Raw genomic sequence first — 18,584 nt, forward strand, 5'->3', positions numbered from 1 at the left:
GTCCTTTCGGTGTTTGTTTGAAATGCTCCACGTCTACACGCTCTTCAGTAGCCAGTAAAGCGTGTCGACTTTCCCTTTAAACTGACTAAAGTACTGAGACGGGGTTTGCGCGTGCGCCGACGCGACTGTCGCACTAGTCGAAACCGGTAGGTCTTCTTGCAGGCACAGGGCCTTTGTGGCCAGCATCCATCCCGGCTCAATTCCCAGGGGAGGGGGAGTCAGGGAGTCTGTCTGAAAGCGGCGAAGAAGTTCTGCATACCGGACATAAAAGTGTTGCCACAGCAGCTTCTTACAGTCATCTCACGGCAAACTCACAGCAATGGAAAGAAAGGTAGAGTATAACGCCACCGCATCAGTTATAGCGTCATCAACCGTTTCCTTCTGGTTTCCTCCAGAAGGGTTGAGGGAATGCCTGTGGCCAGACAGCGCACACCTGGTTACATCGAGTCAGACCAGTATCTCGGGAGGAAGATTTAAAGATGGTTATCTCCGTTACAGTTGTTACACATTTAGTGACGTATTTCACATAAAGACATAGAATGTATCATAAATTAAACTGGCTTAGATGTTTTATTCCTGTGTAGACAAGTCTATATTCATTAAGCATCTAGTTGACAGAAAACAAGTCATGACTATTAATGGGCATGGGTTGTAGGCTACTCTTTTCGTGCAGGGGAGACATCATGAGATTCAGCTACCTGGATGAATAAATCCGTCTGATTAGGGTCATGCCGGCTAGCCATAATAACCAGTGTGCTACTGTTGCGTATTTATCTAGAGACTGTTTGTTCTCTCTACCTTTCTCCATTAGGGGGATTATCGTTATTAAGAGTGTTTTACACGTGCCGTTTGGTTGTTGTCAATGCAGGCTCTTCCACGAGGTGGAGATATTGAGCCTAATTACATTTCGTGCCAAGCCTATTCATGACCACGTAACATCACATGCATGTTAGATAAAATACTATAGATTTAATGTATAGTTATAGTATATGTATTTTTGTTGTCATGAGCACATCTAAACAAAGGTAACGGTATCAGGTAGTGTCACACTCCTCCACAATCAAAGGATAAAGAACATTTGGACTCTTAAGGAGGCCTCACAGCCCTGACTCCCCCACCTTTTTCTACTATTTCAATGAAACATTGCCATTCAGTAGTATTTGCCTTTTTGTCTGAGAGACGTTGGGGTTCTTAAGGGGGTCTTCAACATTCCAAATGGCTCCCTGACTCCAATGATGAAGCATTTTGTGTAATGTGAATCTCGCTCCATGACCCCCTCCTTGTTGCAGTCAGGACTTTTGGGAAATTTGGGGAAGTCTTCCAAAGAAATTGCATGGTATCGTCCCTCTTTTTCATTTAAGTTCTCTTCTATCTTATTCAGTTCTTGTTCATGCTGCATGATTGATGTTCATGATTGATGTTCATGCTGCATGATTGATGTTCATGATTGATGTTCATGCTGCATGATTACAAATCCCCAGACATAATGTAATTGTCCAATTTTTGGGAGGCTTCCCGTAACTTTCCCGTATCGGACACTTGGTAACCATTCAGATCAGACTTCCTGTGTCATACCCAAGGTCCATGCTCTAGTGCTCATGTTAGTATTAAACTACCCCTTCAATTGTTAAACAGTAATCCAGGCTTCTGTAGTACATTCTTAATGTGTTCACTAAAGCATTCCTCCCCATTTGTCTAAAAGAGGTCTGCCATTTCTGCTCTTGTTGAGATATTACATCAGTAAAATAAGACAGAGAAACTAGATCATACTGAATAATCATTTCAGTCATGCCAATCACATGCCAGTTGTGCACCAGTTAGAGTCTGCTACTGCTGACTATCTGCAAAATGGCCTGCCCTGTACCCTGCAGGCTGCGGCTGACGTGCTTCTGCTTGCTCCTCACTGGTGTTGAACAGCTGCATACATGTGTGCCTGAAGAGTGGGCCTTCGGGAGCCTCCCTCTCGGACCCCCGCCCACTTCTCCCTCCACTAGCTGTGTGTGAGGGAGCGCAAGCGAGCGAACGAGAGAGAGACAGCGAGCATGTGCAGCTATAGACTTGACTTGGACCACACGCTGACTGGCTTTTTTGAAGAGAGAGCGGAGAGTGGGACTATTGCGAAGGGAGGCGGGACAGGGTTGGGGGGGGGTCACTTATTCAGTGGAAGGGGAGAAGGAGTTAGTGAGAGAGGAGCATACAAGGCCGGAGAGAACGAGGGGGAGAGAGGCTGAAAAAGAGAGTCAGATCCGGGAGAGGTGGCTTTTTTCCTGTTCTGATTGGAAATGGAGGATTCAGCTGGAGGAGCTCGCAAAGCCACCAAGAGTAAACTGTTTGAGTTCCTGGTCCATGGAGTGGTAAGTGCATGACCTAGGTTGTGTGTATGTGTGTGTGTGTGAGAGAGAGAGAGAGAGAGAGAGAGAGAAAGAGCGAACGAGAGAATGAGTTAGAGAGAAAGAGGTGTGTGAGAGAGAAAGAGAGAGCACGCCTGTGTGTTTATAGATTTTGGGAAGCCAGGGCTGAGGCAGAGAGAGACACAGTGCTGCTCGGCAGCCTCAAACGAGTGAGCCGGGAGGATGAGAGGAGTGAGGCGTTCTGCTGGTATCTTTCTAAATTTTTTAAAGAACAGAGGGAGCTGTAGGAGACAGGGGGAGGGAGCAGAGGAGAGGAGAGATTAGCGCCTTGGAAAAGCGGAGGAGAGGGAGGAAGCAGACAGCACTAGCAGCTGATGCAAAAGAAGCAGCAGTGTGTGGAGGAATGGGAGGGAATATTGAAGATGTGCTTTGTACCTCATATGTAGACTGCCTGTTCAAAAGCAGCCTCCTTTCATCCATGTTTCACACTGGATCTATATTATAGTCAGTATTCAAGTGCATTCAAGTCCAACTGCCCTGGTTTGCCAGGACTTGAATGATGAACAAGGGGATGTTGAAATGAGTTGACATGTTATTGGGATGCCATTGAAGCTGAATGATGTACGCAAGTGTCAAGATTAGCGCCTAGACCTGGTAGACTGGGAAAGGTCACTAAATTCCAGAACAGTCTTGGAAATGTAAATGTCGTGAGGAGAAATGTAAAATTAAAATAATTCAAATATTGCATGTTCAATCCTGTCAGTTTTAGATTCATCCATAGCATTTTGCACAGGCTTACAAAGACTGATGCTCTCATTACCCCCCCCCCCCCCCCCATACACACACACACCCTCACAAATTGTTAGCAGTTATCGAGAGGCTACTTTCCCAATGTGACTTTATCACTTTCACTTTCCAATCTCCAATCCCATACAATCAGATCCCCAGGTCATGGTCTCAAGTTCTAGGCTCACCCAATCAGATCCCCAGGTCATGGTCTCAAGTTCCATTCTTATCCAGACTTCCAGGCTTCTAGAGGTGGCTTCATATTTCCCCTGGCAAGCTCCACTGTTTAGTCTGGTCAGAATATAAACTTTTCCGTGGGTTTATATCTTACCGTCCCCTGTAGGACATAATAGTGCTGATTGTGCCAGAAACCTTGGTGGAGTCTCTCACCATGAGTGGGGATATATGAGTGTGTATGTGCACTTTATATCTTGGTTTTAAAAGGATGCCTATGTTAGGAGTCATGAAGCATTTTACAGGTGGAATGACTTTGAATGCTCAAGAGATGTGCCAGCTCTCACCTTCCATGCCAAGCTTATTCACAATGACTAACAAGTAATAGGGCAGACTCTGCATTACTAGCGCACAAGTGACATTGAAATAAAAATGAAAAGAATCTGTTACGTGCTTCTCACTTAGACAAACAACGGTGAAGAGGAATTCGAGGTGTTGCCTCTCAAAGTAATTTTTAACAAAGAAAGCGAGTCGTACCATTTGGGTTTTTACCAGGGGTGGTTGTGCCGCCTACTCTAAATGACAGGCGAGCAGGCAGACTGTTGCAGCCCTCTTTTTGGCCTCCCTCTGTGCCCCTCAACTCCTCCGCTGTGACCTTGAGAGTGAGAGATAGCCGGACAGGTGTGGGGAGACGCATCGATGCCTCGTTCCCAGTTCCCGCTGCGTCCACATGTTCCTATCCAAAGTGTGCTCTCCGGCACAAGACCCCCTGTGGCTTGGCCTACTTTGGGACAAGGGTGAAGGGGTACTAACCGCCATATCCTTTGACCTGAGGTGGGTGGGGATGTGGGGCAGCAGTGGAGACGATTGTCCATTGTGACTGGAGAGACCAGGTGCTCCAGAGAGCCGTGTCCCCTGAGAGGTGGGGCAGCGTTTGCCGAGCTGTGGTGGCTTAGCGCTCTTGTGCTCCAGCTCCATGCTGTCACATGGCACCGCAGGCAGCTGTTGGCTTCGGACTGACAAGCACAGGTGTGCAAAGAGGCTCTGGCCCACATTTACAGTAGCGCTGTTGCACAGTGTTCTTAGCCACCCTAGAAATGCAGTCTACCAGATGGTGTTGTATGGCAGAATCACAAATAACATTTGTGCATGATTTATTCAGTATATTCTATACTGTTATAAGAAAGGCCCAATGGAAAACAACTATGGCCATGATTCAAGTTAATGTTCAAAAATCATAAATCTTTAGTCTTTAAATATAGACCTATCCTTATTTCTTAGATTTTTCATACTTTTCAAGCTGCATATACATGTGTACAGATGTGAATGTGAAGATGCACTTAGGAGATCAAACTGTCTGTTGCTACTTTTTGTCCTCTGCCCAAAGCGCCCAGGGATGGCTTCAGGGGCCAGGATGCCACATCAGGGGGCTCCAATGGGGCCCCCAGGACCCCTGTATGGAGGTGTGCCCTCCGTACGGCCTGGACTCCCCAACCCTGCGATGGACCCCATCCGCAAGCGCCCAGCCCCCGCTCAGCAGGTCCAGCAGCAGCAGCAGCAGCAGCAGGCAGCTGTCCAGTCCCGGCCCAGAAAGTGAGTGAGAACAGCACCTGGCCAGCGATCGGCCATCTCTCTTCCCTCTGCCCTTGTCTCGCTTTCCAAAACCTGCCCTCTCCTCCAGCTGCTGCTCTGTCTTGTGTTTAATACATGTGTGTGTGTGTTCTGAGGCGTCCTCCAGGGCCTCTACTGAGAGAAACAACTTTCTACTCCAAACACCTGCTTGACCTAGAACACGCCACCAGAGGTTTGACTAATACTCTCTGATTATTACTATCAATCTGTCTCTCTGGCTGCCCTGTGTTGCTGTCCGCTGCGTTAATGAGAGGTGACCCCTGGTGGCGGTAGACCTTTATAGCCCCATCTCTGGGGCTTCCCAGTCAGATGCCACCAGTCCACCTGTACAGTCTTAAGATGGTGGCAGTTTCATGTATTACTTACACAGGACATTTTGAAATGTGTTAAATGGGCATAACTGCTTGTCTTGCCATCTGTGAGTTTGGGCTTTGCTCCTCCATTGTGGTCTGTTCTGTGTGTGTGTGTGTGTGTGTGTGTGTGTGTGTGTGTGTGTGTGTGTCTGGCTGTGTGTGTGTGTGTGTCTGTTTGTATGTGGTAGACTTGTTAAAAAGACCAAATAAAGGATGCATCATTTTGCATAATGGACAGGCTTGACTTTATGCATGAACCACAGAAAGGCACAACCCCTTCCCCCAAACTGATGCACATATTACATTCCTGTGATGAAGACCTGGCAACACCTGTCAGTGACTGGTCTACCCCTGTTAAGCCCTTGTTTAATTAGAACTCCTTCAAACCCCCATTGACTTATAGGAAACCTTTGGGATTCCCAGGAGCCAATGAGATGGCCTCGAGACAAATCGACATGCGAGAAGCCCAATCAGATCCCCCATTTGGATCCAAGTAGGCAGTTTCCTCTGCTGCATGTTAGTTAATGTTTGTGTGCCTGCCTGTCAGATCTGCCCCCTTGTGCAGCCTGACATACAGTACTACCGGTCCCTACGATCATTCTGCATGTGAGCACCAACAGCCATCATGGGAGGGGACTTAGTGTCACCATGCCATGGCACAGTCAAAGTCCTCTCTCAATAATAAATAGCCGCTGCTGCTGTGGAGACCCCCGTGGAGGACGAGCGGTCTGCAATCGTGCAGGTCTGCTGAAACATGTACTGACCGACTGTGGGCTGTGTGCGCAGAGTTTGCATGTCAGTCTGTGTAACTGTTTCTGTCTTTTCCCTCCTTTCCATTATTCTCTTGGTTTTTGTCTGTGTGTCAACTGCTTGTTTACTTGTCCGTTCCTCTCTGTAGACATCTCTAAAGGTTTTCTACATCCTCTGAAAGAATGTCTGTCTTCTTGCCTCAGACACTTCTCTTTAATACTCTCCATAGTTGTGTTTTTATTCTTCATCCTCCCTTCTCGTCGCAAGCATGTGCCCCCCCCCCCCCCCCCCCCCACACACACACACACACACACACACACTCACTTCCTGTCCGCTCTCCCTGGAGTCCCGGAGGAACCGTGTGGTTTGAGATGGAAACAGTTGACCATGAGAAAGTTTATCCACAGCAGAGGGAGACGTGTGTGTGTGTGTGGGGGGGGGCTTGCAGATCTCAGCAGCCGAGATTACTGTGTTGAGAGCTTGTCTAGAAGGCCTTAGTGGTACAGGGCTGGTCACATGTTGGGGGAGGAAGAATTAATCAGAACTCATTTAGACTGCTTGACTTTTGAAATATGTAATGTAATGATCATTATAATGTGTTTCTGTGAATGTGTGTGTATGTGTTTATGTATGTGTATGAATTTAGCATAGTGCACTGTTAAAGGATAATTCCAGTATTTAGCACTTTGAGTCCCTTTTCTGGTTTGTTTTGGATGAACTAGAGTGGTGGACACCGAAACTTTGACGATTGGTCCTGTCTCGACTTTTCTAACTCGTATTGAATCGCCTTTACTGCTTCAGAGTGGCTGCCTACTAACCTGACTCTAGCCAGATGAATTTCGTTCCGCCTAGCTCCGCCTAGCTCCACTCACATCCATCTGGGATCGCTTATGTTGAGAGTGATTTCGGCACCAGATTTTATAGTAGAGCCAATCAGGACGCAGGGCGGGAGTTTCATAGATGTAACGTAGCGTAGAAGCGACTGTGAGACTGTTCTCAGCGTCACAGGTTGGCTTCGATGTGAGTGGTTGAAGTAGCACGTCAATAGATGACGGACAAGTGGCTTATCCAATCTTATGCAAGGATTTTTTTAATAAGGCCCAGCCTTCTGAAGCACCACTCCAATGGATCGATCCCCAGATGGATGAGTAGAGCTAGGCGGAACGAAATACATCTGGCGAGAGTCAGGTTAGCTGCCTACAGGCATGCACAAACATGTCCTTAATTATTCAAATCAAATATATCAGCGCAATGTATGATTTCCAGCCATGTTATTTGCTATTGTGGAACTTTCAGACACCTCACAACCGCGTATAAACTTCCGCTCAATATTTGAGCATGAAGCATAGATGGTGGCGCAGTAATATCAACGTGCAATGAGTCTTCCAACAGAAATCAATGGGATTTTACAAAATGGCAAATATAACACGACAGAAACTGTATTTCGCTATGCTACTGGTTTTGGAACATCAACAAACACCACTAACCACTCTGTGAGTTGCACAGTTTTGAAAACGAACGTTGTTTTAATGACATGTTGTGCATGCCTGTAGGCAGCCACTCTGAAGTAGTCAACGGCGATTCAAAACGAGTCAGAAAAGTCGAGACAGGACCCATCGTCAAAATTTCGGTGTCCACCACTCTAGTTCATCCAAAACAAACCAGAAAAGGGACTCAAAGTGCTAAATACCAGAATTATCCTTTAACATAGATGTCTCACACAGTCAGTCAATCACTCATAGCGAATAAATCTACCCACACTTTAAAGCTCTATGGAGCATGGGGTAGAGGGCATACATCACCTTCTTCTCTGGCCCCAGTTGAGATAACTGCAGTTAATGTTGCAGAAGGACTATGATTTACACATAGTGAACATGCTGCATTTTTTATATGGCTATACTCTCACATACTCTTTCCGGTACACACACATCTACACACACACACACACACACACACACACATACACACACCTGGATTGGCTGAATGGATCCCAGTTATTCAGCAGATGGCCCGTGGACTTCGTTAACAGTCACCATAGTAACATGGTTTTCCCTTTTTTTTATGTTTCTTTCCTCTCCTCATTCGTAGTGCGAAGAGAAGGAAAATGTCAGACAAGATTCTCCCTCAAAGGGTGAGCAGCTTCACTCTTCATTGTTTATTTATGCCGTGTGTGTGTGTGTGTGTGTGTCAGTTTATGTGCGTGCGTGTGCGTTCGTTCGTTCGTGTGTGCGTTCGTGTGAGGCGTTCGTGTGTGCGTTTGTGTGTGCGTTCGTGTGTGCATGTGTGTCTCAGCCTATTTGTGCATGCTCTGGACAGTGGTAAGAGGTGAAGATGAAGGGAGATGTGAGGGTAGCAGGACAGTAAGGGTGGGGGCCGTGGCCACACAGTGACTTCACACACAAAAGCTGGGCTGTTGCTGAGTCACCAAATCATTTGGGGTTATTTCTGTGGCTTTTGAGGAGGAAGGTGGCATGGTGGTGCCTTGTTGTATATCACAGTCTGGAGAGTGGACTGGAATCAGTCAGGAGAGAGTGAGAAGTATTCAGACCACCAGTGTCTTTTACCCCATCTTGTGTCTTTGTGTATCTTATGCTATTTATATGTGTACCTGACTGCGAGACAAGTTTCCCTTTGGGACAATAAAGTTAACTGAACTGAACTGAACAGAATAACCTTTGTGCACTTCAGCACAGTATCTGTAAATATAACATGATTACACTGTTATATGGTGGAGTGATTTGCCTAATGGTCTTTTAGCATTCTAGCGATAGTTTTGGGGTCTTCAAAAGACTCATCTGTTTAAATACTCATCTGTTTACCTTTTATTTAACTAATTCATTCCCCTTACAGAGTCACGGTTTGTGGTTATTATTATCGTTCTATTAAATTATATTTAGTCTATTACACATATTATGTCAGTGTTTCCCACAGAATTAAATTCTATTTGTGGTGGTAGGTTTGCAGAATTAACTTGAATGCAACAGCTTTTAACAAATTAGGGCAGCATAGTGGTCATGATGCTAACCAGATTTAAGCACAATTTAGTACAACCTGGAAAATCATTGTGTGGTGGTTAGGGGTGTAAATATTAATCGATTCGTATCGATGCATCGATTATGCAGCCGACGATTCAATGCATCGATTCGTCCGCAAGAGTATCGATTAATGTGTTTATTTTGCCACCTGTTTGTTTGCCTATCTATTTTCAGCATTAGCTCCGACCTTTCTTTTTCTGTCTATGGCTCCGATGTAAGCGCACTACCTAGTCCTAAGCTGTGGGTGGCGCTAACCTCATTATTGTCTACTTCACTTATACTTCACACCACTTCAGATGCATTTGTTACTTACGTTTCACACATTGTTTTGTTGAGTCTGACTTTCAAGAGCGATGGTACCGTTAGAGCGTTCTGGCAATGAAAGTGAAATTTTACACACTCCAGTCGACGTCAAGTCATGGGTGTGGAAGTATTTTGGCTTCAGAAAAACAGATGAAGCAGTGGTAAGAGATGTTGCCATTTGCAAAGAGAAAGACTGTCAGTGTGAGAGAAGATACTGCGGCTACGTCAAATCTATCCGCACACCTGAAAAGGGGCTATGGTATTAAAGGCGAGAGCACAGGCTTCCAAGCCTGCCACATCACTGACAACGTTTTTCACTCAAAAGTTGTCGAGCACTTTGCAAGGCCATTGCATTTTTTTTATATGCAAAGACATGAGGCTGTATTTAATTGTGTCACAGAGAACGAAGGCTTTAGATACCTGCTCCTACATTCCAAACTTTTGTTGATTTATTTGAAACTTCATAGATATCATGTAAAAATATTGAGTATTGAATCATATCGAATCGTATCGTGGGGAATTCTGAAGTATCGAAAATAATCGAATCATTGGCTTAAGAAATCGATATTGTATCGAATCGTCATGAAGACTCCGATTTACACCCCTAGTGGTGGTCAATGTTGATATTGTGGTGGGCCGCCACAAATAAGTCAATGTATGGGAAATACTGTATTTAGGCTATGTGGCATTGTTTTAAACTGTTCATTTGAATGTTAATATAATGTCTATTGATGTCATTGTAAGTCGCTTTGGACAAAAGCAACTGCTAAGATCTATAAATATAAACATATACTATAAGGTTGATATTACATATTACTGCAGCACATAGCATGCCATATTATTATATGGCATGCTATGTGCTGCAGCTTTCAGTGTGCAGTATAACTAGCACAAATGGACCAGGACAATCCTAAATCTCTAAGCTTACCATGGAAGTGATGTAATGCGCTGAAAATGGATTGATGAGCTATTTCACATGCTTTTAGTTGTTCATCCTTGTTGTGTTGTGTGGACTTGTCTTTAGGCAATAAAGAAAGAAAGTTATTGCCTTAGGATGTTTTAGATAGTGCAGGTATAAGAGAATAACTCAAACGTGGGTCAGTGTTCGGTGTGAGATTAGCATACATATGTTGACAAAAATGTTGGCAACTCAAAAATTAATGGATGGAGTGTATTTTGTATGTGGAAAGACCCTTTGTCTCATTGTTATACTATCAGATCCGCGAGCTTGTCCCAGAATCCCAGGCCTACATGGACTTGTTGGCTTTTGAACACAAACTGGACCAAACCATCATGAGGAAAAGAGTGGATATCCAAGAGGCTCTCAAAAGGCCTATGAAAGTATGTATGCTTTAGCATAGCAGGGTAACATTATGTGGAGTAGAATGAAGTATACTTCTGGATGTACGAGCAGATGGTTACCAGTCTTTGCTTTGCATTTTTGTAATTGTTATTACCTGTAATACCTGTAATTCCCTTTGGGGTTTTAGACAGATTCAATTTAAAAGCTGATATCCAGACAAGGCATGGTGGAAAATTACAGTGATGTTCTAGTGACTGAAAACATCTGTCTTCACCCACACAGCAAAAGCGCAAGTTGAGACTGTACATCTCAAACACCTTCAACCTTGCCAAACCCGAAGCTGAAGACTCAGATGGGAGCGTTGCATCCTGGGAACTGAGGGTTGAGGGAAAGCTACTGGATGATGTATGTTAGCCATCATGCTGCATCAAATTGTCTGATTGGTCTGTTAAAATGGCATGTGTTGAGGTCCCTCCTTTATTTTCACCCCCTATTTCACATCTCCACCTGTGCAGTGCAGTGCAGTTGTATGTTTATATAATTAAACTTACAGCAGAGCCATGCAGATTGTAGTCCATCTACTGGCAGTATTTCAGCAGTACAGAAAGTATTCATATTGTGCTTAGATGCATCCTGTTTTGTGGCACCAGCGTGTGCATTAATGGATGTGTGGGAGGGCGCTTGCTTGAGTAGGTCTTGTGCCTCGGGGCTGATGATATTCTAATCTCCCATCATGCCTTTTACTTCCTCAGCCTGGGAAACAGAAGCGGAAGTTCTCCTCCTTCTTCAAGAGCCTGGTCATTGAGCTGGACAAGGACCTTTATGGTCCAGATAATCATTTAGTTGAGGTCAGTAGCACTCTTCATCCATCTATTGCCATGCTATGTATAGGCAGACAGTCAGACAGTGAATAGGTGCTCATGGGTTTCTATAGTAACAAGTTTAGAGACCATGCTGACCTTGACACAAACAAATTGGCCAGGAACAACCATGTAGATGTCAATAAACAAGGTAAGTTAAATTTTTCAGAGTAGTTTGCTTAGATCACAGCTTTATACTCTCCGAGCAATGGGCTGATGGTTACAGGGTTTCTAACAAGTCGGTCTTAAGGATAAAGGACAGATGTTACGCAGACAAGGTCTCAGTGTGGAGCAAAGAGTGTCCATTGCATCTTTTCTAGTGACAAGAATGACATGCCATGTGCAGTTCAACAGCTGTGTGAGTTTCCAGTCATTAGAGACCAGAAAGCCTGTCCCACCTCCTGTACCAGATGTGAGGCCAGAGCAGGAGTCTGACTTATTAACGACAGACAGACCCATAACCCAACAGATAAAGTCAAACTAGATACTGAGGACTGCACAGATATTAAATTATTGTGGTGTAAATTTGTCAGAGCAACACAATGGAAAAAAACACCATTTAACATGTATCTCACATCCCACAACCAGAAAGTAAGTGGGGGTCATTAAATGGCATAGTTGTTTTAAGATGCCTTACTCTTCAACAAAGAATACTAAGATTTTTGCTGAGTAAATGAGGCAGTTGAACAAAGACATAGGCCTAGTTTAAAATAAAGTAAGCTATCTGAAAAGATTCATGTACATTGTCTGAACATTTGAAACATGCTTCCAAACACAGCATTTGTAGCCAAATTAACATCTTTGTCGTTAATGGGATGAAAAGCAAATGCTTTTGTAGATAGTGGTGCTTTCAGTTACAGTTCTAGCTTTTTTTTTTTTTTCTTCTTCTATTCAACATGTCCTTGGCGATTGTTAATCGCTTTTTTTTTTAATACCTCATTGAGAGAAAAAGTTGAAAATGTAATTTGTTAAAAAACCCTTTGAAAAGGTTAGGCCAATGCCAGGCCAACATGACGGGAAGGGCCAATGATCTGTTTTCATTGTGATGCTCTAAATGATTGGGGCCTTGAAAAGGCTTCCCAGACTTCAAAAAGCACTGAAATTATTTTTTGCTTCGCTGCATAATACTCATTACTATAAAAGTGCTGTTTGCTAAGATCATTCAGACTGTAGCAGTCAGTGTAGAACCATATAAGTCTGGGCATATAATTGTATCCTAACAGTGGCATAGGACCCCCACCACCCAGGAGACTGACGGTTTTCAAGTGAAGAGACCTGGAGATGTCAACGTACGCTGTACTTTACTGCTTATGATAGATTACCAGGTGAGACTAACATGGGATTACAAAATATATGTTGATTCACAGATAGTCAAGTTATATCCAATTAGATTCACATACATATTACAAATGTCCACATGGCAATATTCTACAGTCATGGTTAAAATTGTTGGTACCCTTCCACAAAAATGGAAAAACCTTCAATTGTTCTCTGAAATGATTTGAAACAAACAGAAGAAATCCACACTCATCATTGTTTATTCCATGTCTAATGCAAATCAGTCTTTGTTTTTGACAAAATCATTCAATACAATATGTTAAGTAATGAAACAAATGGAAATGGTATGGACAAAATGATTTTACACTTTACCTAATAGTGTGTTCCGTAACCTTCAGAGGCAGTCACTGCCATGAAATGCTTTCTGTAGCTCTGAATGAGACTTCTGCATCTGTTTGCCCACTCTTCCTGAGCAAACTGCTCCAGCTGTCTCAGGTTTGAAGGGTGGCTTCTGCAGACTGCATGTTTCAGCTCTCTCCAGAGATGTCCAATGGAATTCAGGTCTGGACTCCTAGATAGGACACTTCAGAATAGTCCATATTTTCCTCAGGGCCCGAATATAGTCCTGCATCTATGTCCCGCGCACGTGGTGCATGACATGTGGGGGTGTCGTGTGCCTCCCAACATATGTGACAGCGCGTCAATGACACACGTCTGCGACGTGTTCAAATGTGCATAGAGGAGTATGCCACTTCTTTTAGTTATTATTTGGTGCCTTTGACTGTGTGTTATGGGTCATTATCTTGTTGAAAGACCATGACCTGCGAGGTCATGTCCACACAAAGACAGTTTTTATTTATTTATTTTTTTCGTTTTGGCCTTGCTTCCACACAAATGTAGCATTTTAGGTGACCAAAAACAATATATTTTTTTAAAGATGGGTTCCAGGGTGTTTTTTTGTTTGTTTTTGAAAAACCCCGTTTTGCCCTTGCCGTGTGAACAGCAAAAACGGCGTTTTCAATGCCGACATAGCCCACCCATTACCTCTGACCCTTAAACCCAGCTGCACTTATCCTGAGACTCATTGTAGTATTGCCTGGTAATACTAGTTTTCATGACATTACCTAAGATTAGCCTACACTCAGTAGACCTAAACATCATAAACTGCTGTCAGAGACTGACGCGAGAGAACTAATGAGAAGTTATTAAGTATAAGTATGTATACTTTTTTGATCCCGTGAGGGAAATTTGGTCTCTGCATTTAACCCAATCAGTGAATTAGTGAAACACAAACACACAGTGAGGTGAAGCACACACTAATCCCGGCGCAGTGAGCTGCCTGCTACAACGGCGGCGCTCGGGGAGCAGTGAGGGGTTAGGTGCCTTGCTCAAGGGCACTTCAGCCGCAGCCCACTGGTCGGGGCTCGAACCAGCAACCCTCCGGTTACAAGTCCAGAGTGCTGACCAGTGGGCCACGGCTGCCCACAAGTATTAAGGGAAGTATTAGGGAAGTGCGGTTTTAGTTTAAATGAATATGTGCATAGTGCCGGTGTCATTCATTTCTTTCAGGTGTCTTACAACATAAATAAAAGCATTCATAGTATAGTGAAGTCAGAAATTAGCCTGTCTACAGGTTTCTTATAAATCATGTTAAGCCTACTAGATGCGTAGGCCTACTCAATGCGAATGCAAATGCACAATTTGATACTCTTCATCAAGAGGATTCACCCATATCTCTAAACAAACAAAGACATAATTCTAAGCTTAGTATGTGACAAACAAAAGGGGGTGTGACCTCTAATTTCAACTCGAATGTGAATATAGAATAGATGTACATGGGTGGCCACAAAGGTTGATCCTCCTGGAGGGTCAATAATCAGGAGGACCCTGCCTTGCGCCTGGCCAAATGTTATGCTAATAGAATTGTTTCTGGGAGCAGCTATTAGTGACAATAGAAAGGTGTGAATGCCTCCCATTCTTGCACACCTAGTATCTATAGACAAAGAATCACACCTGGGAGGCCGCAGATGTGCACAGAAAATCTTCTATTATATAACCCAGGGCAGCTACTTTGGACTGCCATTAGACTTTGAATAAACAATCGACAATTCCGACTGCAAGGTCAGAAACTGAAAAGAGCGATAATGGTCCCAAATGTAGGAAAGTTTCAGAATGCCACACATGCAAAGCAAATCCAGCTGCAGACAATGAGTGGCAGAGCGTGAGACTGTTTTTGAGTCCCAAATTTCATATGATGTATCATTCCACAAAATGGTTTGTCTTTTCTATCATAAAGTTATTCAATAGGCTAAACATATAGCCTTAACTCAAAACAGCTTATGTCATTTTGAAATGTCACCTGCAGCCATGCTTAAATTCTGCTCACTGCTCATTTATTATAATGTATTATAATAAAAGGTTCAGTTTTGAATGCTTAGGTGAAATAATGTTTTCCCTATCATCTTATTTTTAAAGCAGACCTTTACCCATGTAATTAGGCTACGGTTTTCTACAGGAATGTTTGACTTTGTACTAATGATAATAATAATAATAATAATAATAATAATAATAATAATAATAATAATAACATGTAATTGCTAAGGAAACTTTGCAAAACCAATGTATAAACCTTGATTAATAGATACTTATCTTTAATGGTACCAAATTTTTTTTTTTCAGCCTCCCCAGTTTAAACTGGATCCGCGGCTAGCGCGCCTCCTTGGAATCCACACCCAGACGCGCTCCTGCATCATCCAGGCTTTGTGGCAGTACGTGAAGACTAACAAGTTGCAAGACTCCCACGAAAAGGAGTACATCAACTGTGATAAGTACTTTCAGCAGGTGCTATACCTTCTACCTGCATCCATTGCACTTCAGATGCCATCACTCATGACTTATCACTAATCATTTTATTCTGTCACTTTCTGTTTTTCTGTTTTTAAGAGTGGATATGGAGCCATTAGGGCAATTTGGTATACCTGTGCTGTTGCATTTGATTTCACTCTTTCTTTGCTCCTATTACTCTCTTTCTTTTCTCTGTCACACACTTCATACTTTATTCATTTTATAATTACATTTTGATAATTATTTAATTATTAATTTTTAATTGTACTAATTAATATTACCTTACCCTTAATTAATTTTCCTTACAGTTACAGTTTGTATATGATTATGGTTATTATTATTGTTCTCATTGTTTTTAGTCATTTTGGTATTTTTTTTTTTTAGGTACTTATTTAGGGTGTATAATTTACTTTTACTAATGACTTATTTTAATGTTAATGTGATGTTTATTGATGTCATTGTAAATCACCTCGGACAAAAGTGCCTTAAGAACTATGAACATAAATATAAGCACAAATGTAATCGGTCTGTCTCTCTCTTCTCAGATCTTTGACTGTCCTCGTTTGAAGTTCTGTGAGATACCCCAGCGTCTCACTAACTTGCTGCTTCCCCCCGATCCCATAGTCATAAATCATATCATCAGGTATCATTCACAACTCTTTCAACAGAAACAGATCCAGTCATATAACATAACAGGAGGACAGTTACAATTAAAACATTGTAACATTAAATAATTGTAGAAACACTTATGCTTTCATATCACATAATGATAGAATTCCATATGATTACATCAGGCAAATTGTTTTCCATAGTGTGGATCCAAATGATCAGAAGAAGACAGCTTGTTATGACATTGATGTAGAAGTGGATGACCCTCTGAAGACGCAGATGAGCGGCTTCCTGCTGTCAACGGCCAATCAGCAGGAGATTGCTCTGCTTGACAACAAGGTCAGCTCTCACCTCTATTTTTGCAAATGCAAACAAGGCCATTTAACCATCTAATGGTTTCAATGAAATGTCATAAACTACTTACTTTATGATACAAAATTGTGTGCCTTGACCAAAATATATGGAAATTATTTGAGTGTGCGGTTGCGTCTCAGGATAGTGTGCTCAGTCGTCCTCCTGTATCTTTTTCCTCTCATCATTCCGTGTCCGTATCCATAGATTCACGAGACTATTGAGTCTATCAACCAGCTCAAGATCCAGAGAGACTTCATGCTGAGCTTCTCCCGAGACCCTAAAGGCTACATAGAAAACTGGCTTTGTTCCCAAAACCGTGACCTAAAGGTGTGGCACAACCACATTCACTGTTACAGCAGTTTTTAGTTTTCCACATTACAATTTTTTTCTCATCAATAGTGCATATAAAACACTTTCCATACATTTTACATATTCTTACATTGCATGATATGTAAAACATTCAGAACCAAGAATTCAGAACCAAAAATTCTGCAATAATTTATTATATATTATGCCCTTTGATGTGTTTTCTTTCGTGTTTAGGCTAGTCTTTCATCTACAGAGTATGTCTGGGGCCTCTAGGCCAAGAGATATTTCTAGTAGTTTTTGTTTGGGAACATTTGCTAACAGTAAAATAAAGTTTTAAGCCTCATATTTATGAACTTTGTTGTCACTATTTAGAATGTCTCATATTTCTTCTGTGTTCTGACTATATGCACAGTTAATGACTGATGTAGTTGGGAATCCAGAAGAAGAGAGAAGAGCAGAGTTTTATAATCAGTCTTGGTCACAGGAAGCTATCAGTCGTTACTTCTATAGCAAGGTGAGTCCTCTAATCAAAATCAGGACATTTTTAGATAAATCAGATTTAAGAGATTATAATATACTGATTCCAAATATACACACTTATTCACACATGGTGCACCACTGATATGTTTTATTTAATTTTTCGTTTCCAGATTCAACAACGAAGATTAGAGCTTGAACAGGCTTTGGCCTTGCGCAACACCTAAACTGTTCCCTATGGGAAAACTTGGATGCATCCTTTTGTTTGTGGAAATTACACATTTTAAGTCATGACCATTCTTAGCCTTTCTGGAGCAGAAAACCGCTGATCTATAAATCTCCAGCAATTTATTGACGTGAGATTTCAGGAGCCTCAGAGAAACACAGTGTTGTATGTAGAAAATAAACCAATCGAACTTGTAGAAGAAAATAACTCCTGATTGTAGTGTCCATTTGATGTTTTTGGCATACTCTGGGACCACATGCAAAACAATTTTATGAGATCTGACAACATTTTTAATACTGCTTTGATGGCCCTTTAAATAGCACTGATGAGAGCAATCTAAATATACAGTGTTTTGTCTTTGAAAGTTGTAATTCATATATTTTGTCTGGTGATGTAGATATCTGTTAGATGTTTGTCACGTTTGTTTTGTTGTGATTTTGTGGTGTCCTAACATGTCCAACGGAATCTGAAAATTACCAATTTTAATCAAAGGTGTAGGAGGATATAACTGATATGTTGTGTGCCTGTTTAGCCTGAGGCATGATTAACTCACATACTGTAAGAGCATGTGTTCTAAAGAAACAGTAAAAGCAAAGTAGTCTGCGACATGCAAGGATTGTAAGGTATCACTTGTAAAGTATGAAAAGATTTTGTCTGCAATGGTGTTCTGAAATAATTAGATGGAGATACCATTCATAAAACCTGGCTGGTATTGTGCACTTTGTATCCTATGAGTGTTTGGTCTTGTGGCCTACATAGTGTACACTAAAGAAAAATTCCTATTAATGGTCATGTCATCAAATGACAAAGAGAATGATCTTCATATTGAGATATTAATAATGTTGCTTTCAAATAGCCTGCTATTTTATTTCTGCCAACTATCATTTTTTTTTAACATGGAATATTTGTGATTTGCACTTTTAAATAACTATTCAGCACC

General features: G+C 42.2%; 1 protein-coding gene across 1 annotated transcript; it reads left to right on the forward strand.

Annotated features, from left to right (window-relative positions):
* The first annotated feature begins 2,234 nt into the window (after positions 1-2,234).
* smarcd3a (SWI/SNF related BAF chromatin remodeling complex subunit D3a) lies at positions 2,235-18,522 on the forward strand. The gene is made up of 13 exons (XM_076296055.1): positions 2,235-2,354; positions 4,699-4,904; positions 8,135-8,177; positions 10,603-10,725; positions 10,970-11,092; positions 11,440-11,535; positions 12,771-12,872; positions 15,505-15,666; positions 16,215-16,312; positions 16,482-16,617; positions 16,837-16,959; positions 17,354-17,455; positions 17,592-18,522. The coding sequence occupies exons 1-13, from the start codon at positions 2,283-2,285 to the stop codon at positions 17,643-17,645; spliced, it is 1,440 nt and encodes a 479-aa protein (XP_076152170.1). The 5' UTR covers positions 2,235-2,282; the 3' UTR covers positions 17,646-18,522.
* Positions 18,523-18,584: the final 62 nt, after the last annotated feature.

The sequence above is a fragment of the Alosa pseudoharengus genome, unplaced genomic scaffold, assembly GCF_046254945.1.
Source record: "Alosa pseudoharengus isolate Yale_2024_CS ecotype anadromous, Long Island Sound unplaced genomic scaffold, YU_APseudo_1.1 YU_APseudo_1.1_scf_2, whole genome shotgun sequence".
Lineage (NCBI taxonomy): Eukaryota > Metazoa > Chordata > Actinopteri > Clupeiformes > Clupeidae > Alosa > Alosa pseudoharengus.